This window comes from Bombina bombina, chromosome 11 (assembly GCF_027579735.1).
Source record: "Bombina bombina isolate aBomBom1 chromosome 11, aBomBom1.pri, whole genome shotgun sequence".
Lineage (NCBI taxonomy): Eukaryota > Metazoa > Chordata > Amphibia > Anura > Bombinatoridae > Bombina > Bombina bombina.
The window spans coordinates 89,750,316-89,777,655 of NC_069509.1; the positions used below are offsets into that span (position 1 = coordinate 89,750,316).

At 39.9% G+C, this 27,340-nt stretch overlaps 1 protein-coding gene across 3 annotated transcripts in view; it reads left to right on the forward strand.

The window, feature by feature from the left end:
* The window catches only part of JMJD8 (jumonji domain containing 8), a 130,392-nt gene that overhangs the window by 63,056 nt on the left and 39,996 nt on the right, over positions 1-27,340 (forward strand). For all 3 annotated transcript variants that reach the window (XM_053694997.1, XM_053694998.1, XM_053694996.1), the window contains exons 4-6: positions 8,342-8,390; positions 11,271-11,367; positions 15,828-15,896. In XM_053694997.1, coding sequence (XP_053550972.1) covers positions 8,342-8,390; positions 11,271-11,367; positions 15,828-15,896 — 215 coding nt within the window. The remainder of the gene's footprint in view (positions 1-8,341; positions 8,391-11,270; positions 11,368-15,827; positions 15,897-27,340) is intronic.

The following is a 27,340-nucleotide window of genomic DNA, read 5'->3' on the forward strand; positions in this document are numbered from 1 at the left end:
CACCCCGGTGTTTGCTATATCGCAGACGTCATTCAAATTGGGGAATTTCTCGATGTCTAGCATATATAGGACATTGATGCATAGGTCATTGACTGACTGTCAAAAGCTAACCTTGGATAAATGGATGGTAAGAGGAGTGAATGATATCACTAATATAGACATCCAGAGAAGCTTGGAACTAACTAAAAAAGCGACACTAAGTATCTCCCTGCGCGAGGCGCAAGTGAGAATGTTGCATTTTGACTACATTACCCCTAATAGGATCTCTAAATGGAACCCGCATATGCCAAACAGATGTGGCAAGTGTGGAGCTGCGGCTCCAGATGTCCCACACTATTTCTACCACTGTCCCCTGGTGAAGCAGTTTTGGGCCAGAGTGTAACACTGGCTGAAATGCTCAGTGAATGTTTCAGTTACTCTGCGGCTGGACCAGATATGCCTTTTCAGATGGTACGACACCCCTCACAAACATCATGCACTGCTGACTTTGGTGATGCTAATTGCCAGAAACTGTATACTATGCCTATGGACTGACAGGAAACCGCCGACTGTGGGACAATTCAAACGCATACTATGCAAACACCTGTTCATTGAGCAATTTGATGTAAAACTGGATATTACCCGTAGGTTAAGACCCTTTCTGACAAAGTTGGGACCTTTACTGAAAATACAGACCCCCATAATACAAAGACAAATACTTGGACCGTTTTCACAAACAGAAATACTCTTAGAGGCCTCCTTGAGGGGCGAATGGACAGCATTATATGATAAAGAGGCAACAGTAATAGACAGAAGACAAGGTGAGATCCTAATTTCACAGATACTATAGAAAGGACGATTAGGAACCAAACTGGCTGCGTGGGGAAAGGGGGGGGGGGAGAGAGACCCTTTTTTTTTTTTTCCTCCTCAATTTTGGGAGGTACCCACCAGACCCCAAGGCATGTTTGTTACACCTACGGGTGTTATAGTAAGTTAAGTTAAAAATTTACAATAACCAAGGGGGGAAGGAACGATGAAATGCAAGTGACAATCAAAGCTTGAATTCCGACCCTGTATAAGATGCAATTGGCTCGGAACATTACCATTGAGTTTAAACCATGTTGAGAAGGATAGTATATGTGTGATACAGAAGATATGTTATTAGTATACCTACAGACAATTTGTATCTGTTTCTGACTTCCTTTTTTCCTTCAATAAAAAGAATTTAAAAAAAAAAAAGAGGCGAGGTTACCAATCAATATTTTAGAACTATCTTTCGGGCTCTTCAGGTGTGGCCTCTGTTGAAGAGGGAACCGTTCATTTGTTTTCAGACAGACAATATCACAACTGTGTCATATGTCAATCATCAGGGTGGGACTCGCAGTCCCCAAGCTATGAAAGAAGTATCTCGGATACTTGCTTGGGCAGAATCCAGCTCCTGTCTATTTTCTGCGGTTCATATCCCAGGTATAGACAATTGGGAAGCGGATTATCTCAGCCGTCAGACTTTACATCCAGGGGAGTGGTCACTCCATCCAGATGTGTTTTCTCACATTGTTCAGATGTGGGGTCTTCCAGAAATAGATTTGCTGACTTCCCATCTAAACAAGAAACTTCCCAGGTACCTGTCCAGGTCCAGGGATCATCAGGCGGAAGCAGTGGATGCGTTAGCAGTTCCTTGGTGTTACCAACCTGCTTATATCTTCCCGCCTCTAGTTCTTCCAAAAGTGATTTACAAAATCATCATGGAACAATCGTTTGTGTTGCTGGTGGTTCCAGCATGGCCTCACAGGTTTTGGTATGCGGATCTTGTCCGGATGTCCAGTTGCCATCCTTGGCCACTTCCATTAACGCTAGACCTTCTGTCTCAAGGTCCGTTTTTCCATCAGGATCTCAAATCATTAAATTTGAAGGTATTGAAATTGAACGCCTAGTGCTTAGTCATAGAGGTTTCTCTGACTCAGTGATTAATACTATGTTACAGGCTCATAAATCTGTTTCTAGGAATATTTATTATCGAGTTTGGAAGACTTATATTTCATGGTGTTCTTCTCATAAATTCTCCTGGCATTCTTTCAGAATTCCTAGAATTTTACAGTTTCTTCAGGATGGTTTGGATAGAGGTTTGTCTGCAAGTTCCTTAAAGGGACAAATCTCTGCTCTTTCTGTTTTATTTCACAGAAAGATTGCTAAGCTTCCTGATATTCACTGTTTTGTACAGGCTTTGGTCCGGATCAAGCCTGTCATTAAATCAATCTCTCTTCCTTGGAGTCTTAATTTAGTTTTGAAGGTCTTACAGGCTCCTCCTTTTGAGCCTATGCATTCTTTGGACATTAAACTACTTTCTTGGAAAGTGTTGTTCCTTTTGGCCATCTCTTCTGCTAGAAGAGTTTCTGAATTATCTGCTCTTTCTTGTGCATCTCCTTTTCTGATTTTCCATCAGGATAAGGCAGTTTTGTGGACTTCATTTAAATTCTTACCTAAAGTTGTGAATTCTAACAACATTAATAGTGAAATTGTTGTCCCTTCTTTGTGTTCTAATCCTAAGAATTCTTTGGAGAAATCCTTACATTCTGTGGATGTGGTGAGAGTTTTGAAATATTATGTTGAAGCTACTAAAAATTTCAGGAAGACTTCTAGTCTATTTGTTATCTTTTCTGGTTCTAGGAAAGGTAAGAAGGCTTCTGCCATTTCTTTGGCATCTTGGTTAAAGCTTTTGATTAATCAGGCTTATTTGGAGTCGGGTCAGACCCCGCCTCAGAGAATTACAGCTCATTCTACTACATCAGTCTCCACTTCGTGGGCTTTTAAGAATTTCGTCTAAACACCAAAAAGCAATGGCAAAGCCATGTATGTCTGCTATTTCTGAACAAAGAGAAGCTTTTACAGTCATTTGTTTCATGATTGCAAAAAGCGGTATGTAAATAATTTCAGTGAGAAACCCAAAGTTTGTGAAAAAGTTACACAATTCTTTAAATTTGATTGCATTTGTCAGTGAAACTGTGGAATGAAATACACCAAAATGGGCATAGATCAAATACCTTGGGTTGTCTACTAAAAAAATAAATATAGGTTTAATAGGTAAGTACAAAAAAACAAGGCTCTATTTCTGTTTAAATGGTGTGATAGAAAAAATGCTAGAAATTCTCCAGTCTTTTGGGCAAGTTGTTCTCTGAAATTCCCCCTCCTTAGGGACACTCAATTAAATTTTCATTTTTCATGCCATTTTAAACAACTTTCCAATTTACTTCCATTAACAAAATGTGCACAGTCTTTTTATATTTTAACTTTTTGAGTCACCAGCTCCTACTGAGCATGTGCAAGAATAAGTGTGTATGCATTTGTGAATGGCTGATGGCTGTCACATGGTACGTGTATGCATTTGTTATTGGCAGATGGCTGTCACATGGTACAGGGGGAGTGGAAAAAGACAACTTTTAAAATTGTCAGAAAAAAAATCTGCTACTCATTTGAAGTTCAGACTAAGTGCTATTGCATTGTCTTGTTATCTTGCATTTGTTGATTATGCAAATCTACTGTGTTGACTGGTCCTTTAAGGAGCGGGAATTTCAGAGAACATCTTGCCCAAAAGACTGGAGAATTTCTAGCATTTTTTCTATCACACCATTTAAACAGAAATAGAGCCTTGGTTTTTTTTTATTTACCTATTAAACCTATATATATTTTTTTTAGTAGACAACCCAAGGTATTGATCTATGCCCATTTTGGTGTATTTCATACCACAGTTTCACTGACAAATGCAATCAAATTTAAAGAATTGTGTAACTTTTTCACAAACTTTGGGTTTCTCACTCAAATAATTTACAAACCGCTTTTTGCAATCATGACACAAATGACTGTAAAAGCTTCTCTTTGTTCAGAAATAGCAGACATACATGGCTTTGCCATTGCTTTTTGGTGTTTAGACGACCTCTAATTGCAGCTGCTAACCACACTTCTGAAATTCCTAGTAGTAAAGGGGTTAATCAGGTAGCTTGTAAAGTTAATTTTAGCTGTAGTGTAGAAATTACCCTCCCACCCCCCTGATCCCTACCTGATCTCTCCCAAACAGCACCCTTTCCTCCCCCACCCCCCCCTGGTCACCACTATCTTAAGAACTGGCAGTATGAAGTTTAGGCAGTTTTCTCTTAAATAAATAAATATATATATATATATATTACATTTCTTTAGTGTAGTGAACCCTTCTCACTCAGGGCCTGATATTCAAGACCTTGCCGGCGTGGAGAGAAATCACGCAAAATCTTTTTTTTTTAGACCTTGTATTGTAATGTAGTCTCTGTGTCACATAAAGAATATTACATAGCAACGTATACTTTCTGAAGATAAAATTTGTATTTTAATTTTTTTTAAGAGCCTCACCGTACCAATGAGATTTTTCAGATCATCTCACCTGAGTGGGAAGGTTTTGAATATCAGGCCCTCACACACCTCCCTGATCTCCCCCCCCCCCCCACCAACAGCTCTCTAACCCTTCCCCCTCTATCTAATAGCCACCATCTTAGGTAGTGGCAGCTGTCTGCCAGTACCAAATTTATATTTTTTATGTTTGTTTTTTGTTGTTGTTTCATTTTTACTATTTATATATTTTTTATAGTGTAGGGTTCCCCCTAACCTCCCCCCCAACCGATTGTCACTGAGGCCCCCCTCCCTCACCCATTTCTGTAGTGTAGCAGCCCATCCCTCCACCTCCCTCCCCAAAAATGCTTCCATAGAGAAACTGTCCCCTTCCTCTCCTCCCTTCTTTCTCCCACGATGCACCGCCACCTCTTTCCTTCCCTCACTTCCACACCACCCATAGCAACACCACAAGCCATTGCAAACAGTGACACAGAGTGTTACTGTGCATCGCGATCTGTCTTCATATGGTAAAGAGAGCTCGATCAGCACTCCCTTACCATATGAAGGCAGATGTAGAGCTGAAAGCTGGCACCCCAGCATGAGGCAGAAGGTAGGACTTAGGTACTACGTCAACAGGGTATGCTAGGCATAGTACCCTGTGATTTAGTACCACATCCTGGTGACTTACAGGGTTAATTTGTTTTCAGTGTTCCATTTTACCTGATGGAGTGTATTAAATAGTTTACAATTAGTTTTTTACCTTTATTTTTTAAAAATAGCTGATTTTAAATGTGGAAACTGTCACCTATCCTGAAAAATTTAAGACAGTCATACTGGCTATAGAAAAACTATGTAAACAAGAGGTACCACCTGAAATGAAACCTTCTGGCAGCAGTTTTGCAACAATGTTATCTATTTGTAAGAGCACTAGATGGCAGCACTCTTTCTTACCATGTAGTGCTCCATACACCTAAATAGGTATCTCCTCAACAAAGAATACAATGGGAACAAGGCAAATTTGATTATGGAAGTAAATTGGAAACTGTTTTTAAATTGTATGCTCTGTGTGAATCACAAAAGAAAAGTTTTTGGTTTCAAATCCCTTAAAGGGACACTGAACCCAAATTTTGTCTTTCCTGATTCAGATAGAGCATTACATTTTAAGCAACTTTCTAATTTACTCCTATTATCAATTTTTCTTCGTTCTCTTGCTATCTTTATTTTAAAAGCAGGAATGTAAATCTTAGCAGCCAGACCATTTTAGGTTCAGCACCATGGATAGCGTTTGCTTATTGGAGGCTTACATTTACCCACCAATAAGCAAGCATAACCCAGGTTCTCAACCAAAAATGGGCAGGCTCCTATGCATCACATTCTTTCTCTTTAAATAAAGTTAGCAAGAGAACGAAGAAAAATTGATAATACGAGTCAATTAGAAAGTTGCTTAAAATTGCTGCTCTATCTGAATCATTAAAGAAAAAAAATTGGGTTTAGTGTCCCTTTAAATGAGGGACTTTGTAATAATGACCAGGCATTTTATAGAATGTCACCAAACCAGAGAGCTTTAGAGACTCTACCTCATAGTGACAGTACCCAACCCAAATCTTCACAACTGGAACACTTCAGTCTCTCTAGAGGGAATAGAGTAAACACAGTTGTCCGAACTATATTACAACAAAAACAACGTTACATTATTTTATTATTTCATTTTCTTAAAGTAACACTGAACCCAATTTTTTTTTCTTTCATGATTCAGATAGAGCGGGCAATTTTAAGCAACTTTCTAATTTACTCCTATGATCAATTTTTCATTCTCTTGGTATCTTTATTCGAAAAAGCAGGAATGTAAGCTTACGAGACGGCCCATCTTTGGTTCAGCACCTGGGTACAGCTTACTGATTGGTGGCTAAATGTACCCACCAAATCAGCAAGCACTGAACCAAAAATGGGTCGGCTCGTAAGCTTATATTCCTGCTTTTTCAAATAAAGATACCAAGAGAACGAAGAAAAATTTATTATAGGAGTAAATTAGAAAGTTGCTTAAAATTGCATGCTCTATCTGAATCATGAAAGAAAACATTTGGGTTCAGTGTCCCTTTAATTAAACATTTTATGAGGGTTCTATAAATAGAGACAAAATTAGGACAATTATGGCAGAGGTGAGCATATTAAATACAGCATATATCTTGTGCTGGGGAAAACAATGTTGTACCACATATAACACCCTTTATGATTTTCAGCATAGACTATTCAGATATATGGAATTTATGTATTTTTTATTTTAAGGGACATAAAACCAAAACATTTTTTTTCTGTTTTAGACCATTTTAATCAACTGTCAAATTTAATTTATCAAATTTGCTTTATTCTTTTGGTATTGTTTGTTCTAAGTACTGCATCACTGCTCATGGGCCTATGTAGGTTTACTTTTCAACAAAGGATACCAAGAAAACAAAGTACATTTCATAATAAAAGTAAATTAGGAAGTTGTTTAAAATCTCAGGCTCTATACAAATCATGAAAGTTTAAAGGAACCTGAAATCCAAAAAATGTATTTCATGATTCAGAGCATGCAGTTTTAAACAATTTTCTAATTTACTTATATTATCAATTGTTTTGTTCTCGGTATCTTTTGTTGAAAAGCAGGGACATAAGTTTCAGAGCCAGTGTTCTGACGATTTTTGCTACCCGTCGGAATTTGCTACCCTGTCAGTGCGCACGCGCACACCTACTTACTTATGTTGTAAAGAATGTGTGGAATGCAGTGATGTACAGTATGTGCATCCTGAAAGGGTAGCCAAATTTGACGGCTAGATAGCAAGTCTCAACGTTTTGTCTGCGCATGCGCGCCGCATGCACCCTCAATATGTACATAAAGTTAACGAAACAGTTTCTCGAATAGTAATTTCCAGCTCACTATATCATCACAATTAAAGGTGACTCCTAAATTTATTAACTGTTTGTAAGTTAACGAATTTAGGAGTCACCTTTTAATTGTGATGATATATATTACTATAGGAGAAACTGTTTTGTTAAATTTATGTACATATTGAGGGTGCATGCGACCACCTGCGCAGACAAAGTGTCAAGACTTGCTATCTAGCCGTCAGAATTTGCTACCTTTTCAGTGCACATACATCACCGCATTCCACACATTCTTTACAACATATGTGGAATGCAGTGACGTAAGTGTGTGCATGCGCACTGACAGGGTAGAAAATTTCGACTGGTAGCAAAATCCGACAGAACACGGGCCCATTTCTAGAGCATAATATGGCAGCAGTTTTACACAAATGTTATCCGTTTGCAAGAACACTACGTGGCAACACTATTTGGGCTCCAGACACCTACGTAGGTATCTCTTCAACAAATAATACCATAGGAATAAAAGCAAATTTGATAATAGAAGTCAATTGGAAACTTTTTTTAAATGGTCTGCTCTGACTCACAAAAGAACATTATTGACTTCTGCATATCCCTTTCATTTTGACTTTACTGTCCTTTATATTTATTTTGTTATGTTTTTGCTTGCCGTTAAAGTGACATGAAACCCAAAAATTGTCTTTCATGATTCAGATAGAGAATACAATTTTACACAACTGTCCAATTTACTTCTATTATTTAATTTGCTTCCTTCTCTTGTTATCCTTTGCTGAAAGGTTTATCTAGGCAAGTTCAGGAGCAGCAGAGAACCTAGATTCTAGCTGCTGATTGGTGGCTACATATAAATACCAATGTGTTCAGTTAGAAACCAGTAGTACATTGCTGCTCCTTCAACAAATGATACCAAGAGAATGAAATAAATTAGATAATAGAAGTAAATTAGAAAGTTGTTTCAAATTGTATTCTCTATCTGAATCAGGAAAGAAAAATTTTGGGTTTCATGTCCCTTTAAGTTTATTTTCTATTTTGATTATTACTGATGTTCACATCTTTTTCTGTCTACGGCTGTTTTTTCTTTACTGATATCAGAACACAAGGTATGATCTTATTTGTTCCCCAGGTACGCCCACACAAGGCCCGTTATTCTTCAGGGAATCACAGATAACTCGGTAAGTGCAGATAATATAGTTAGAAGCTCGAGAGTATGTACTGCATAAGTTGATTAAAAATATTTTTCAACATCTTTCCGTTTCTATATATACAGAATTCCTGTATTTTCTAAATTAGATCATTTAAAATGCAAATAGATTATATTTATCAAAAGTAAAATAAAACAGAATCTTTTTAAAGGGACAGTCTACACCAGTTGTTTAAAAAGATAGATAATCCCTTTTATTACCCATTCCCAGTTTTGCATAACCAACACGGTTATATTAATATACTTTTTACCCCTGTAATTACTTTGTATCTAAGTCTCTGCAGACTGCCCCTTATTTCAGTTCTTTTGACAGACTTGCATTTTAGCCAATCAGTGCTGACTTCTAGGTAATTTCACATGCGTGAGCTCAATGTTATCTATATGACACACATGAACTAACATCCTCTAGTGGTGAAAACCTGTCAAAATGCCCTGAGATAAGAGGCAGCCTTCAAGGTCTAAGAAATTAGCATATGAGCCTACCTAGGTTTAGCTTTCAACTAAGAATACCAAGAGAACAAAGCAAAATTGGTGATAAAAGTAAATTGGAAAGTTGTTTAAAGTGACATGCCCTATCTGAATCATGAAAGTTTAATTTGGACTTGACTGTCCCTTTAACTCCATTTAATATCCCTATGTTGAAGCAGTTTTTAGTAATTTGCACTCACTGCATTTAAAGGGATGTGAAACCATTTTTTTTTATTTAAAGTGATGGTAAATCAAATACCATATATGTAATCTTTGCCATTAAAAATTATATTTCTATCAATGGGCTGGCTCCTAAGCTTTACATTTCTGCTTTTTCAACTAAAGATACCAAGAGAACAAAGAAGAATTGATAATAGGAGTAAATTAGAAAGCTGTTTAAAATCACATGCTCTATCTAAATCATTAAATAAAAAAAATTGGGTTCCATATCCCTTTAACCCCATGACTGCCTGTAAGCCAGCAGATCACAAAATAACCTCTTGCTTGTCAGGAAAACGTAACACTAAGTAGGTGCATTAAAAAGTGCACTAACGCAATTTGTCTATTCTGTGCGCACAAAACAGGGGGGGAAAGGGAATGGATCACTATCCAAAGGATAGCGCTCCCCAGGGTACTGAACCAAAAATGGTCCAGCTCCTAAGCTTACATTCCTGCTTTTTCAAATAAAGATAGCAAGAGAACAAAGAAATATTGATAGTAGGAGTAAATTAGAAAGTTGCTTAAAAATGCATGCTCTATCTGAATCATAAAAGACAAAATTTGGGTTTCATATCCCTTTTAATGTCAATTAATGATGTGTATAGTGGATTCATACTAATCAGCTGCATTGTATGTTAGTGTTGGATGTGCAGAAGGTGGAAATCTCAGACCAAAACACATATAATAAAAATAGATTTGGTTTAATTTGGTTGGAGCCAAACAAACCTATTTCTGTTAAGGGTAAAATGATCTTAAAAGTTTCCACCTTTATCCATTATCAGTATCACTTAAAGGGGCATAAAGATGCAAAAAGAAAATGCTAAAGTGAGCTTCAGAGCAGCAATACTACTGGGAGCTAGCTGAGCACATACGGAAAGCCAATGACAAGAGGCACATTTGTGCAGCCACCAAAGTTTAATTTTGACTGTAATGCCCCTTTACAGGGACATTCCAACCAATTCCATTGTAATCCACATGGATGCATTTCAGTTATGAATAGAATAGTGTATGTAATGCTTCTAATAAAAGCTATAGCTTTTTCACTGTGTATTTAAGTATGCGCCGTGCACCAGCATTTTAAACACAGCACTTGCTCAGAGACTGGTAATTACTCAATTGGTTAATTGCTGATATGATACCAGCCCCACTGGCTTCCTGAGCAGCTGCAGTAATTAAAAATGCTGGTGCACTGAGAATATCTAGCTATGCTTCACATGCACGTGCAGAGAAAAATGTTAACACTAAAACAGTGATAATGTTTACTAGAAGAATTTTTGCCAATACATTTATATTGCAAATATGTTTGTATTCAAAGATGTATTTCATCTATGTGCATTTAAATTTTGCCTGGAATGTCGCTTTAACTAAACTCATTACTGTTATGTAAAATATTTCTTTACCCAAAACTCTTTATGTAACTGCCCTTGTTTTCTCTCACTGTATCTTCATCCAGTGGCCCATGATTTTCAAGGCCGGATTGGCCTACCAGGAGATTTCCCGGTGGGCTGCAGTAACTGGGGCTGCAATGCTACAATTAAAGTGTGATTAATGGATAATATTGGGCTGTAGGCTACCTATATAACAACAATCCAGCTTTTTTTTTAATTACAAACTAATATAATATAATTCTTAAAAAACAAGTATTGAGTGAAGGAGTAACCCAGTAATCCCCTTTGAGAAAAATGAGGTGTGCGCATTATACAGAGTCAAAAGTAAATAGGGCTGGTGTCTACATTTTCCAGGGCTGCTTTTTATTCCCAGTCCGGCCCTGATGACTTTCTTTCTGAAATGTTATTTTATTTACATTCTCATTGTACAACGCAGTAGCACTTAGTCTGAAATTCAAATCAGTAGTATCATGTGACATCCATTAGCCAGTCATTAATGCATATGCATGTATACTGTGAATTCTTGCACATGCTCAGTAGGAGCTTGTGAGTCCAAAAGTGTAAATATAAAAAGATTGTGCACATTTTGTTAATGGAAGTAAATTGGAAAGTTGTTTAAAATTGCATGTTCTATCTGAATAATGAACGTTTAATTTTGACTTGAGTGTCCCTTTAATTGTCCCTAATACTTATTAACTCTTTATGACCTGGTCAAATTCCTTTATAATAATGTGCTTCTCCTTGTTATTATTCCACCACTCTAATCGCTGCTTTAGGAGTTCAGGACTTTGTGTTCTAAGCAACATCTTCTTCAGGAATATGGTGAAAGAAAGGTCCGTCTGAGCACAGCAAACACATACTCATATGAGAAAGGTGAGTTTGATTTCCCACATTTTAAAGGAGCATAGGAGATAAGATAACTAGTTTTTAAAGGGACATTGTACTGTACATTTCTCTTCTTTTTTTAATGTATTCCAAATTTTTCATTTTACATATCCTTTGCTTTTATTTTGTTATTTAAAATAATCGATTTTGCTGTGAAATGACCATCCATAATGAAAATTAGAAATTCTGCTGTACTTTGTACAAAGGAGACATCCCTATAAATCACCATTCCAATGTGGGAGAGAGACATTTTTGTGTCTAAAATAACTGATTGAGCTTCCCAAACTAGAGGCTAATGCCACGGGGGCACTACTGACTTGCACATAGACCCGATATGGTCCGCAGTGCTTTACCAGCGGTTTCTGAGTCCATGTGGCACCAGTGGTTTAAAATAAAATGAAGATCTGGACTTTCAGAAAAAAACTTAAAGGGACAAAAAAACTTCTGTCAGGATTTAGATAGAACATGCCGTTTTAAGCAACTTTCCAATTTACTTCTATTATCAAATGTGCTTCATTCTTTTGATATCCTTTATTGAACGTGCAGTATTGCACCACTGGGAGCTAGCTGAACACATCAGGTGAACCAGTCAGAAGAGGCATATAAATGCAGTCACCAATCAGCACCTAGCTCCAAATAATGCATTGCTGCACCTGGGCCAACCTAGGTATGCTTTTTAACAAAGGATACAGAGAGTACAAATCAAGTTTAGATAATAGAAATAAATTATAAAATGGTTTATAATTTCAAAGCTCTTTCTCGATCAAGATAATGTGTGGCTTTTATGTCCCTTTACTATAAAAAAATGACATTTTGCAGGCTTACAAAAGCACATCAAAAACTGGATCAGCCAGACATTTTTTTTTCATCAGTGCCAACTTGCAAGGGCTAGATTTATTAAAGCTGAGGCGGGGCGAAATTACCCGCAGGTATTCGCTATTGCGCACAAGCGCAAGTTTGCGCTCACGTGCAATCCCGCCCCCTGCCCACAGCCAATCACGCGCGGGCAGGAGCTGTCAATCTCCTCGGTCTGACTAGACCAAGGAGATTGAATTTCGCCACCTTAGAGGTGGCGAAGAGGTTAGGGAAGCGGCGGTCTGGTGACCGCTGCTTGATAAATGACGGCGAGCAAGTTCTTGTGAGAACTTGCAGCCGTAGGGCTTTAATAAATCTAGCCCCAAGGTCACCAAAGCGTTAAATGCAAGGCTTATACATCAGGGTGAAAGAGATGAATAAGGGGAAGAATTTAGAGTTTCTTCACACAAGATTTAGCTAAGGATGCCTCAGCAAAAAGGAGTTTTGGTATATTCCAAAGCGTGAGAGGGAAGGGCGGTAAAATTTAAGCCACAAAGAAAATATAAACTATTTCCACTCTCCATAAAGATTCCCAGAAATACCATAACTACAACCTCAACATATTGATTATTCTTAAAATATAATGTGTATAAAACTTCACACTTCATGCCATTCTCAGAAACTTTAGTAGAACCTTTTTGATTGGGTAAATAGAGTAGCAGTCGTGTAGGCGTGTCTAATTTGCTAATATTCCTCTAAATCTGAGAGTCCAGAAACTTCATTTGGCCACATAGATACTGTGGGAATCTTTCTAGTCTTTCAATTTTGTGCAATAAGAGCTCTAACAATATTAATCATAAATTGGGAGAAATGACAATCTGGGTAAAGTCGTATTTTATGGTAAAAGAGTCTGCACTATACTCTTTCAAAATATACACCCGACCGTGGAATATCTAACGATTATCTAGGGGACGCACAAATAATTACATAGACAATAATATGCTATTAGATTAATGATAAACAACCAAAGTCCCAACACAAATTCTAATAAAGAGAAGTACAAGGAAAATGTGCACAGCACTTCAATCAGATTTAGTCAAATCTTCATCATCCTGAAAAACAAAAGAGAAGGTGTCTCATGGTGCAAATACAAACACCACAAATAAGCAGATAAAAAAAAAGAATCAAACTCATGTGGAGAAGCACACACAGTGCACAATAGCAGGCCGAGACCTCTAAGCCGCTCCTGCAGTCTCACCTTCCGTTCCCAGCAGAAGCACCTTCACAAAGGGTAGGTGGGACCTCACAGCCAATAGGGACACTTGCAGTCTCCAATAGGCTCACTCGCAGTCTCCAATAGGCTTGCCTACCGTGATGAAAGATCTATTCTTTGATGGGAGCACAAGGAATGGACTTGGTCAACCAATCCGGACTTCCATTTACGAAACAATCTCAACTCGTATAAAAAAGTACCAACTACCCACAACTCTTTAAAGGAGAGAAACACAACTAACAAACACATTTACGCATAGACAGCACTTTGCATTCTTCTCTCTCAGAGAAATGATCTGTTGAGACTCTAATTTCTTAGTAAAAGCTCCTGACAATTGCTTGTTTTCATCAGATGAATCAAAGTAATGTCCAGATGTGTTTCTACCTTTGGCAGAATCCGTACTTTCCATGCCTTTCACTCCTGTACATTGCAGGTGATTTTGAAAATACAGTAGAATTAAACTTTAGTGCTCTATGTTCTAATACTATTCCAATATATTTACTTGCATCAATGACTCCTCTGTTGACAAAGAACTTAAATTATTAGATTCTGTAAAGTTGCTCCCATCTCAGGGTACTGAAGTATGTGGTCAAGCCAACCGGATCCTGGCTTTACTGAAGGTGTAACCGAGCCATCCAGCAGGACATGAACAACTGGTTTCATTCTGTGGTGGCAGAATTACAGAAAGCAGGTTGTTTTAGCCAATTCAATAGATGCTTTTTTTAAAAGGACTGAATGCTTTTTGTCAAATTAGCATGTACAGAGATATAACAGTTAGTACTTACAGTATAGTAGCTTGTTGATCCAAAGAGACAATTGACTGCCACTTTGGAGTCAAGAAGGATTTTTTTTTGGATCAACAGTAGTAACTATGACCGTGTAAATGTGGTTTGTAGGCTTAAAGGGACAGTCAACACCAGAATTTTTGTTGTTTTAAAAAATAGATAATCCCTTAATTATCCATTCCCCAGTTTTGCATTACCAACACAGTTATAATAATACACGTTTTACCTCTGTAATTACCTTATTTCAGTTTTTTTGACAGACTTGCATTTTAGCCAATCAGTGCTCACTTCTCTGTAAAGTCACGTGCATGGGCTCAATGGTATCTCTATATGAAACACATGAACTAACGCCCTCTAGTGGTGAAAAACTATCAAAATGCATTTAGATTAGAGGTGGCCTTCAAGATCTAAGAAATTAGCACATGAACCTCCTAGGGTTAGTAGCTTTAAACTAAGAATACCAAGATAATAAAGCAAAATTGGTAATAAAAGTTGTTTAAAATTACATGTCCTATTTGAATCATGGAAGTTTTTTTTGGACTTTAATAAATAAAATCAATTCATATTAATTAATTATAATTATTTACAACTTTCTTACCTTAAAGGGGCACTGAACCCAATTTTTTTCTTTAGTGATTCAGATAGAGCATGCAAGTTTAAACAAATTTATAATTTACTCCTATTATCAATTTTTCTTCATTCTCTTGCTTTCTTTATTTGAAAAAGAAGGCATCTGAGCTATTTTTTTTGTTCAGAACCATGGAAAGCACTTGTTAATTGGTAGGTCAATTTACCCACCAATCAGCAAGAACAAAACAGTGTGTTCACCAAAAACGGGCCGGCATCAAAACTTACATTCTTGCATTTCAAATATAGATACCAAGAGAATGAAAATAATTTAATAATAGGAGTAAATTAGAAAGTTGCTTAAAATTGCATGCTCTATCTGAATCACGATAGAAAAAATTTGGGTTCAGTGTCCCTTTAAATGGACATTCAAGACAAAATTGAAATAGACATGGGTGCATTTCACTTTTGAATAGAAGCATTTCTTCAATATACATGTATTAGCAAAAATGCTCCTATTAAAAGCTATTGCTGTTTCAAAAGAGTATTTAAGTATGCACAGTGCACCAGCATTTTAAACACAACACTTGTTCAGAGAGCCTAAGGTGTTTTTATCATCTGGTAATGACTCAGTTTGCTGGCATAACACAAGCTCTATTGGCGCTCTGTGCAGCTGCAGTATTAAAAATGCTGGTGCACTGAACATATCTAGCTACGCTTCACGTGCACATGCATAGAAAAAATAATACTAAAACAGTGATAACATTTACTAGAAGCATTTTGCCAATACATCTATATTGCAAATATGTTTCTATTCAAAGATGTAATTCATCTATTGACCAAGAACTTTGAGTGAAAAGATTCTGTAAAGTTGCTCCCATCCTAGGGTACTGAAGTATGTGGTCAAGCCAAGCATTTAAATTTTGCCCAGGATGTCCCTTTAAGTGATTATGTGTGCGGTTTACAGAGAGGGGTATGTAACATATGAGCGTATAATTAATTAACTATTTTTTTTTATTCTTGTACAGTGGATGTGCCATTCAAAGAATATGTGGACCAGTTCCTCAAACCACAGGACGTAAACTCCCTTGGATGTGGTACGTTCTCACGTTTTTTTGTTTTTTTTTAAATTTGGTGTCTGGCATCTTAACTTTATTTTGAAGTTGGCCTCACTAATAAGGGACAATAAACATACATTTCTATCATGTATATCAATAATCAAATTTAAACATGTTCAAATATTTTTTTATGCATGAAAAAGGTTATGTTAAACTTTATTATTGTGGTTTTAAATGGACATTAAACCCACATTTCTTTTTTAAGACACGATGAGCCCACGGATCATCTTAATTACTAATGAGATATTCACCTCCTGGTCAGCAGGAGGAGGCAAAGAGCACCACAGCAGAGCTGTTAAATAGCTCCTCCCTTCCCTCCCACCCCAGTCATTCTCTTTGCCTACGTTAGTGATAGGAAGAGGTAAAGTGAGGTGTTAGATTAGATTCTCCAATCAAGAGTTTATTATTTTTAAAGTGGTGCCAGAGTGTGCTGCTTTGTCCTAGGGTATAGCCGTAGTACATATCAGTCTCTACAGGAGAGCTTTAGGTGGCTTTAAAGCAATGGGAACTTGTGGGACATAATTCTCACTGCGCCTCCCATAGATGATTTGCTGCCCTGCTTGTAAAAGTCTGAGGGAAGAGAATATACTCAGTACTTTTTTTTGTTCCACAGGCCAATGTGAGGAAGAGGACCTCGCAAGCCAGATGAGCTGCCTTCATGCCAGGCAGATTTCTGAGGTAAGTGCTAAGTTCTTTTTTCTGGTAAGGATACATATACTGGAAAATTTAGCACCCTATATACCCTACATTGGACACTAGATGACTATGGCCCTAAGAGGGAAGGGGACAGGTTATCTGGCAGGGCATGCAGGCACTAGAGGACACGGGGAAGTGGCACTGTTTTTGTGATAATTTAGAATATTTGCAACTCCCAATGGCTTATTTTACTTTACAGCCATCTGGGAGGTTTATCCTGACACATTAAAGGTTATGCAGGGTAGGTGCAATGCTAGTTCCGTTGGCTTTATTCATATTAGTAGCCGACCGGGAGATTATCTGTTCGGAAGTATGTCTGTTGCAGCATGACTGTATTTATCTCTTATAAAAACGCGGCTGCTGTTTACTTTTTGGCGCCCTGGAATTTTATCTGGAGACGCCCACGATGGGCGGGGCTAAGTTACACGCCATTGTTTGCGCACTCCTTGTCTCCTTCCCAGGTAGTGAGAGTTTTTTTTTCTGTGCACCGGAAGCCTTTCTCTGCTGCACTGTGACTATGCAGCGGAAGGGCTTCTACCTTTTGCACTAATATTGAGTGCTGCGGATACCTTCTCTGCTGTGTTGTGAACATAGATGCAGCAGAGAGGATTATCATAATCAGTACAATTTTAGGGTATTCAGTGCTACGGATGCCTTTTCGGCTGCAATGTAAATCATGCAACAGAGAGGCTTTACACTCAGTACGGATCAAGCGTGCTGAGTAGTTTGAATGCTGTCTCTGCTGTGTTGTGTAGTACAAAAGAGAGGCTTTACACTCAGTACGGATCAAGCGTGCTGAGTAGTTTGAATGCCGTCTCTGCTGTGTTGTTTAGTACAACAGAGAGGCTTTACATGCAATCCCTAATTTATTCTCATATTAGTCAGAACGACTACTATTTATGTTTTCATTCGATGTCTGGATGAATCCCTACAAAATTTAAATGGTGTCTGGAGTTTGTTATATCTCTAAAAGACTCTTTCTGTGTTTAAAATAAAGCAGTGCATTTAACATTTAAAGAGACAGTACCATCCGTTTTTAATAAACAAATTGTTAGTCCCACAGGATCCAAGAGTCTTTTTCTCCTTATTGATGGTAGGTACAATATAAGGGAAATAGGTTAGAACGTTTCCTTTATCATTTAAAGTCACTGTAATTTTGGTAATGATATTCAGTTTTGTTGAATAAAAAGTGAATTAGGAGGTTATTTCACGGTACGTCTTGATACTTCTGTGAATTCACTGATGTCTTCTGTTCTCCATGTATTATAAGGTTTTTGTTGTTTTTAAAAAAAAAAAATTTCAGAGCCGACATTGCCTTGGATGTTTCTGAAGCTTTCGGGCAATGTTCAATATTTTCTGCAGCCTTCCCCTCAAGTGTTTTAAAATCTTAGCGTCCATTCATCCAGTACCCTGCACTTCCTCTCGACCCGATTGGGGTTATTTTGCTAGACATTGTTTCCATCTGGGCTTGTCAGGTGTGTTGTCGGCTTTTCCCATGCTGCAGGGAGAGCGCAAGAGGAAGAATAAATATTCAGTGAGTGAGGTTTCTGTCACTGCAAACTACTTGCTTAGAGTTTCCCTCCAAGTTACATGAAGGAAGGGGATACTTTGGTAGTAAGATCTCAGTTCTGACGGTATGATTCCTCACGCTGATACTGAAGTAGTATCTTCAGCTTTAAGCTAAGTCTGCTATTATTAACTCGGTTATTATTAAGTAGTTTTTAGCTACTCTGGAACGACATTTCGGTCGTGGTTAATTTTATGTGGTACCAATAAGTGGTACTAAGAAATTAGAGTGAATGGGTATTACCCTTTTATTCACATTTCCTATACTGACAGAGAGGTTTTTAGTAGAGGACCTCTCAAGGAGTCTGGGAAGACAATTCCATACTGACAGGAGACTGCTATCCCTTAATAGGATAGCTATTCCTTTTCAAGATCCCATAAAATTGGGGTAGTGGGTTTGCTCAAGAGGACAACCCAGTTTGGTATTACTAACTTTTGCGGCAGCATACTAGCTCATATGTTGTCTGGTTCTATTCGGACAGATAGTGCTTAGGGCAGATAACTCAGCATGCTAGGGCACTGTGGCTGAGCTCTGTAGCAATCCAAGGGTTGCAGGTTTGGTCTCCAGTAAGGTCAATAAAGTGACCTTACTGGAGGTCACTTTAAAGCGCCTTGAGACCCTTATGGGTGATTTGCCGTGCCTTTCAAGTACCCATTTTATATTTATTTTATCTGGGACCAGATAGAGACTGGGTTCCTTTCATTAGGTGGGAGTCCTCTTCCCCCTGGAAGTAATATCTCCGGTTCAGGACCAGGGTCTGAGATTTATTTAAATCTGGTTGTGGTTCCCAAGAAGGAGGGAACCTTCAGACTAATTTTAGATTTGTAGAATCTAAACAGTACCGTCCTTCTAGGTGGAATCTATTCGTTCCATCCTTCCTTTAAACCAGGAGGATCATTTTTTGACAAGTTTAAAGGATGGGTATCTGCATGTTCCCATCTATGGGATCATCGCAAGTTCCTATGGTTTGCCTTTCTGGACAAATATTTATAGTTTGTGGCTCTTTCCTTAGGTCTTGCCACAGTTTCAGAATTTTCATAGTGCATTGCAGCTCCATATTTAGATGACATCCTAGTCCAGGCGACTTTTTTACAACAAACAGGTTCGCTCTCGGACATGGTGTTATCCTTCCTGCGTTCTCACGAGTGGAAGGTAAATCGGGGAAAGGGTTCCTGAGTCCTAAATTTAAGGTAATTTCTAGGATCTATGTTAGATTCCCTATCAATGAGGTCTTTTCTGATAGAAGTCAGGAAGTCAAGGATTATTGATACTTGCCTTGCTCTTCAGCACACTCTTCGGACATCTGTGGCTCAGTGCATGAAGGTAATCGGGCTGATGGCAGCAAGGGACATCATCCCATTTGTTCGGTTCCATCTCAGACTATCTGAAGTTAAGCATGATCAAGGCAATAGAGGATTATATGGATTTGTCTCTGTGAATACTACTGGATCAGGAGACAAAGGATTCTCTTCCATGGTGGTCGTCTTTGGATCATCTTCCCAGGGAACCTGCTTCGCAGACTGATTGTGACAACAGACACCAGCCTTCTAGGGTGAGGAGCAGTCTGGAGTTCCCTAAAGGTTCAGGGAGTTTGGACTCAGTCTGAGTCTGTTCTTCCTATAAACATTCTGGGGCTGAGAGCGATCTTCAATGCTATTCTAGTCTGGCCTCAGTTAGCCTCGGTCCAGTTTATCAGGTTCCAATCGGACAACATAACTTCAGTGGCTTGCATCAATCATCAGGGAGGAACGAGGAGTTCCTTAGCGATGACAGAGGTAACCAAAATAATCCAGTGGGCAGAGGCCCACTCTTGTCTCTCTGCGATCCATATCCCAGGGGTGGACATCTGGGAGGCGGATTTTCTGAGCAGGCAGACCTTTCATCCGGGGGAGTGGGAACTCCATCCGGAAGTGTTCTCCAATCTGATTCTCAAGTGGGGTCAGCCGGCATTGGATCTCATGGCATCCCGTCAGAATGCCAAGCTACCGAGATACAGGTCGAGGTCCAGGGACCCCCAGGCGGAACTGATGGATGCTCTGGCGGTCCCTTGGACCTTCAGGCTAGCATACCTATTTCCTCCATTTGCTCTTCTTCCTCGGGTAATTGCTCGAATCAAACAGGAGAGGGCTTCAGTGATCCTCATAGCACCGGCCTGGCCTTGCAGGATTTGGTATGCAGATCTGGTGAAGATGGCATCTCTGCCTCCTTGGATTCTCCCGTTGAGGAAGGACCTTCTGATTCAGGGGCCCTTCCTTCACCCAAATCTAGTTTCTCTGAAGCTGACTGCTTGGAGATTGAACGCTTAATTTTATCCAAGCGGGGATTTTCTGATTCGGTCATAGAGACCATGATTCAGGCTCGTAAGCCTGTAACTAGAAGGATTTACCATAAGATTTGGCGTAAATATCTCTATTGGTGCGAATCCAAGGGCTACTCATGGAGTAGAGTCAGGATTCCTAGAATGTTGTGTTTTCGCCAAGAGGGTTTGGAGAAGGGTTTATCGATGAGCTCCCTAAAGGGTCAAATCTCGGCCTTATCTATTTTGTTACACAAACGTCTGGCGGATGTCCCAGATGTACAATCTTTTTGTCAGGCCTTGGTCAGGATCAAGCCTGTGTTCAAACCAGTTACTCCTCCATGGAGTCTTAATTTAGTTCTCAAAGTTCTTCAAGGGGCTCCGTTTGAGCCTATGCATTCCTTAGATATTAAGTTGTTATCTTGGAAAGTTTTATTTCTTGTTGCTATTTCTTCTGCTCGGAGAGTGTCAGAGCTCTCAGCATTGCAGTATGAGTCTCCTTATCTTATTTTCCATTCAGATAAGTTAGTTTTACGTACTAAACTAGGATTTCTATCTAAGGTTGTTTCTGATCGGAACATTAATCAGGAGATTGTGGTTGCTTCCTTGTGTCCTAATCCTTCTTCTCAGAAGGAAAAACTTCTGCACAATTTGGACATGGTCCGTGCTTTGAAGTTTTACTTACAGGCGACTAAGGACTTTTGTCAGTCTTCGTCTTTGTGATTTTCTCAGGAAAACTTAAGGGACAGAAAGCTACGGCTACTTCTATTTCTTTTTGGCTGAAGAGTATCATACGTTATGCATATGAGACTGCTGGACAGCAGCCTCCCGAGAGAGTTACGGCTCATTCCACGAGGGCTGTTGCTTCCTCATGGGCGTTCAAAAATGAAGCTTCTGTGGAACAGATTTGCAAGGCTGCGACTTGGTCCTCGCTTCACACTTTTTCAAAGTTCTACAAATTTGACATTTTTGCCTCGGCCGCTTTTGGGAGAAAGGTTCTTCAAGCAGTGGTGCCTTCCGTTTAAGTTCCCTGTCTTGTCCCTCCCGTATCATCTGTGTACTCTAGCTTGGGTATTGAATCCCATTAGTAATTAAGATGATCCGTGGACTCATTGTGTCTTAAAAAAAGAAAATTTATGCTTACCTGATAAATGTATTTCTTTTTTGACATGATGGGTCCACGGCCCGCCCTGTCCTTTTAAGACCGGTTGTGGGTTATTGTAAACTTCAGACACACCTGCACCTTGGCTTTTCCTTTCTCTTCCTAACTTCGGTCGAATGACTGGAGTGGGAGGGAGGGGAGGCCATTTAACAGCTCTGCTGTGGTGCTCTTTGCCTCCTCCTGCTGACCAGGAGGTGAATATCCCATTAGTAATTAAGATGATCCGTGGACTCATCGTGTCAAAAAAGAAATACATTTATCAGGTAAGCATAAATTTTCTTTTTCTCTTGTAAGATGTATCGAGTCCACGGATTCATCCATACTTGTGGGATATTCTCCTTCCCTACAGGAAGTGGCAAAGAGAGCACCCACAGCAGAGCTGTCTATATAGCTCCTCCCTTAGCTCCGCCCCCCAGTCATTCTCTTTGCCTGCTTAACTGCTAGGAAGGGTAAAGTGAGTGTGGTGAAAATGCTGAGCCGTCTGACTCTTTAGTAGCCGTATCCGATATACCCTCACAATGTTCTGAAGTAGCGGTAAGGGATTTGTTATCTGAGGGAGAGATTTCTGATTCAGGAAAGACGCTCCCTCAGACAGATTCTGATGTGATGGCCTTTAAATTTAAGATTGAACACCTCCGCTTATTGCTCAAGGAGGTATTAGCTACTCTAGATGATTGTGACCCTATAGTGGTCCCAGAGAAATTGTGTAAAATGGACAGATACTTAGAGGTTCCTGTTTACACTGATGTTTTTCCAGTCCCTAAGAGGATTGTGACTATTGTTACTAAGGAGTGGGATAGACCAGGTATTCCGTTCGCTCCCCCTCCTGTTTTTAAGAAAATGTTTCCCATATCTGACACCATACAGGACTCGTGGCAGACTGTTCCTAAGGTGGAGGGAGCTATTTCTACTCTTGCTAAGCTTACAACTATACCTATCGAAGACAGTTGTGCTTTCAAAGATCCTATGGATAAAAAATGTTAGTTTTTATTTTCTCACACGGACATCGTGTTGGCTTTTCTGAGATCTCACGGATGGAAGGTGAACATAAAAAAAGAGTTCTCTCGTCCCTCTCACAAGAGTTTCCTTCCTAGGGACTCATATAGACTCGGTAGAAATGAAAATATTTCTGACGGAGGTCAGAAAATCAGGCATGGCCTCAGCTAGCTGCGGCCAAATTTATCAGATTTCAGTCGGACAACATCACGACTGTAGCCTATATCAATCATCAAGGAGGAACACAGAGTTCTCTAGCGATGATGAAGGTAACCAAAATAATCCGATGGGCGGAGGATCACTCTTGCCATCTCTCAGCAATCCATATCCCAGGGGTAGAGAACTGGGAGGAGGATTTTCTAAGTCGTCAGACTTTTCATCCGGGGAGTGGGAGCTCCATCCGGAGGTATTTGCCCAGCTGACTCAGCTATGGGGCACACCAGAATTGGATCTGATGGAGTCCCGACAGAACGCCAAACTTCCTTGTTACGGGTCCAGGTCCCGGGATCCCCAGGCGGTACTGATAGATGCTCTAGCAGTGCCCTGGTCCTTCAATCTGACTTATGTATTTCCACCGTTTCCTCTCCTCCCACGTCTGGTTGCCAGAATCAAGCTGGAGAGAGCTTCGGTGATTCTGATAGCGCCTGCGTGACCACGCAGGACTTGGTATGCAGACCTGGTGGACATGTCATCTGTTCCACCGTGGACTCTGCCAATGAGGCAGGACCTTCTAATTCAAGGTCCATTCAAGCATCCAAATCTAATTTCTCTGCGTCTGACTGCTTGGAGATTGAACACCTGATTCTATCAAAGCGTGGTTTCTCTGAGTCGGTCATTGATACCCTGATTCAGGCTAGAAAGCCTGTCACCAGGAAAATATCATAAGATTTGGCGCAGATATCTTTGTTGGTGTGAATCCAAGGGTTACTCATGGAGTAAGATTAGGATTCCTTGAATTTTGTCCTTTCTCCAAGAAGGATTGGAGAAGGGATTATCAGCTAGTTCCTTAAAAGGACAAATATCTGCTTTGTCTATTCTTTTACACAAACGTCTGGCAGATGTCCCAGACGTTCAAGCGTTTAGTCAGGCCTTGGTCAGGATCAAGCCTGTATTTAAACCTGTTGCTCCACCATGGAGCCTAAACTTGGTTCTTAATGTTCTTCAAGGGGTTCCGTTTGAACCTATGCATTCCATAGATATTAAGCTTCTATCTTGGAAAGTTTTGTTTTTAGTAGCTATCTCTTCGGCTCGAAGAGTTTCTGAGTTATCTGCTTTACAGTGTGAGTCACCTTACCTTGTTTTCCATGCAGATAAGGTGGTTTTGCGTACCAAACCTGGGTTTCTTCCTAAGGTTGTTTCTAATAGGAATATCAATCAGGAGATTGTTGTTCCTTCTCTGTGTCCTAATCCTTCATCAAAGAAGGAACGTCTGTTGCACAATCTTGATGTGGTTCATGCTTTAAAGTTCTACTTACAAGCAACTAAAGATTTCCGTCAAACATCTTCATTGTTTGTTGTTTATTCTGGTAAACGGAGAGGTCAAAAGGCTACGGCTACCTCTCTTTCCTTTTGGCTGAAAAGCAGCAGCCTCCTGAAAGAATTACTGCTCATTCTACTAGAGCAGTGGCTTCCACATGGGCTTTTAAAAATGAGGAATTCGATACTTTTGCTTCTTCGGAGGCTATTTTTGGGAGAAAGGTTTTACAAGCAGTGGTGCCTTCCGTTTAGGGTACCTGTCTTGTCCCTCCCTTCATCCGTGTCCTAAAGCTTTGGTATTGGTATCCCACAAGTATCGATGAATCCGTGGCCTCGATACATCTTACAAGAGAAAACAGAATTTATGCTTACCTGATAAATTTCTTTCTCTTGTGATGTATCGAGTCCACGGCCCGCCCTGTCTGTTTAAGACAGGTAATATTTTTTTAATTGAAAAAACTTCAGTCACCACTGCACCCTATAGTTTCTCCTTTTTCTTCCCAGCCTTCGGTCGAATGACTGGGGGCGGAACTAAGGGAGGAGCTATATAGACAGCTCTGCTGTGGGTGCTCTCTTTGCCACTTCCTGTAGGGAAGGAGAATATCCCACAAGTATGGATGAATCCGTGGACTTGATACATCACAAGAGAAAGAAATTTATCAGGTAAGCATAAATTCTAATTTGCTTCATTCTCTTGATATTCTTTTCAGAAAAGCATATCTAGATAGGCTTAGTATCTGCTGATTGGTGGCTGCACATAGATGCCTTGTGTCATTGGTTCACCCATATGTGCATTGCTATTTCTTCAACAAAATATTTTTTTTTTTAAATGAAGCAAATTAGATAATAGGAGTAAATTAGAACATTGTTTAAAATTGTATTCTCTACCTGAATCATGAAAAACAAAAATTATAATTTATGCTTACCTGATAAATTCATTTCTCCTGTAGTGTAGTCAGTCCATGGGTCATCCATTACTTATGGGATTATAACTCCTCCCTAACAGGAAGTGCAAGAGGATCACCCAAGCAGAGCTGCTATATAGCTCCTCCCCTCTACGTCATATCCAGTCATTCGACCGAAACCATACGAGAAAGGAGAAACTATAGGGTGCAGTGGTGACTGGAGTTTAATTAAAATTTAGACCTGCCGTAAAAAAACAGGGCGGGCCGTGGACTGACTACACTACAGGAGAAATGAATTTATCAGGTAAGCATAAATTATATTTTCTCCTGTTAAGTGTAGTCAGTCCACGGGTCATCCATTACTTATGGGATACCAATACCAAAGCTAAAAGTACACGGATGACGGGAGGGACAGGCAGGATCTTTACACGGAAGGAACCACTGCCTGTAGAACCTTTCTCCCAAAAACAGCCTCCGAAGAAGCAAAAGTGTCAAATTTGTAAAATTTTGAAAAAGTGTGAAGTGAAGACCAAGTTGCAGCCTTGAAAATCTGTTCAACAGAGGCCTCATTCTTAAAGGCCCAAGTGGAAGCCACAGCTCTAGTAGAATGAGCTGTAATCCTTTCAGGAGGCTGCTGTCCAGCAGTCTCATAGGCTAAACGTATTATGCTACGAAGCCAAAAAGAGAGAGAGGTAGCCGAAGCTTTTTGACCTCTCCTCTGTCCAGAATAAACGACAAACAGGGAAGAAGTTTGACGAAAATCTTTAGTTGCCTGCAAATAAAATTTCAGGGCACGGACGACGTCCAGATTGTGCAAAAGTCGTTCCTTCTTTGAAGAAGGGTTAGGGCACAATGATGGAACAACAATCTCTTGATTGATATTCTTGTTAGTGACTACCTTAGGTAAGAACCCAGGTTTAGTACGCAGAACTACCTTGTCTGAATGAAAAATCAGATAAGGAGAATCACAATGTAAGGCCGATAACTCAGAGACTCTTCGAGCCGAGGAAATAGCCATTAAAAACAGAACTTTCCAAGATAACAGCTTGATATCGATGGAATGAAGGGGTTCAAACGGAACACCTTGCAGAACGTTAAGAACTAAGTTTAAGCTCCACGGCGGAGCAACAGTCTTAAACACAGGCTTAATCCTAGCCAAAGCCTGACAAAAAGCCTGAACGTCTGGAACTTCTGCCACACGTTTGTGTAAAAGGATAGACAGAGCTGAAATCTGTCCCTTTAACGAACTAGCAGATAAACCCTTTTCTAAACCTTCTTGTAGAAAAGACAATATCCTAGGAATCCTAACCTTACTCCATGAGTAACTCTTGGATTCGCACCAATATAAGTATTTACGCCATATTTTATGGTAAATTTTCCTGGTAACAGGTTTCCTAGCCTGTATTAAGGTATCAATCACTGACTCCGAGAATCCACGCTTTGATAGAATCAAGCGTTCAATCTCCATGCAGTCAGCCTCAGAGAAATTAGATTTGGATGTTTGAAAGGACCCTGAATCAGAAGGTCCTGTCTCAGAGGCAGAGACCATGGTGGACATGTCCACTAGATCTGCATACCAGGTCCTGCGTGGCCACGCAGGCGCTATTAGAATCACTGATGCTCTCTCCTGTTTGATCCTGGCAATCAATCGAGGAAGCATCGGGAAAGGTGGAAACACATAAGCCATGTTGAAGACCCAAGGTGCTGTCAGAGCATCTATCAGCACCGCTCCCGGGTCCCTGGACCTGGATCCATAACAAGGAAGCTTGGCGTTCTGGCGAGACGCCATGAGATCCAGATCTGGTTTGCCCCAATGATGAAGCAGTTGGGCAAACACCTCCGGATGAAGTTCCCACTCCCCCGGATGAAAGGTCTGGCGACTTAGAAAATCCGCCTCCCAGTTCTCCACGCCTGGGATGTGGATCGCTGACAGGTGGCAAGAGTGAGACTCTGCCCAGCGAATTATCTTTGAGACTTCCATCATCGCTAGGGAACTCGTTGTTCCTCCTTGGTGGTTGATGTAAGCCACAGTCGTGATGTTGTCCGACTGAAACCTGATGAACCTCAGAGTTGCTAACTGAGGCAAAGCCAGAAGAGCATTGAAAATTGCTCTTAATTCCAGAATGTTTATTGGAAGGAGTCTCTCCTCCTGAGTCCATGATCCCTGAGCCTTCAGGGAATTCCAGACTGCGCCCCAACCTAGAAGGCTGGCGTCTGTTGTTACAATCGTCCAATCTGGCCTGCGGAAGGGCATCCCCTTGGACAGATGTGGCCGAGAAAGCCACCATAGAAGAGAATCTCTGGTCTCTTGATCCAGATTTAGCA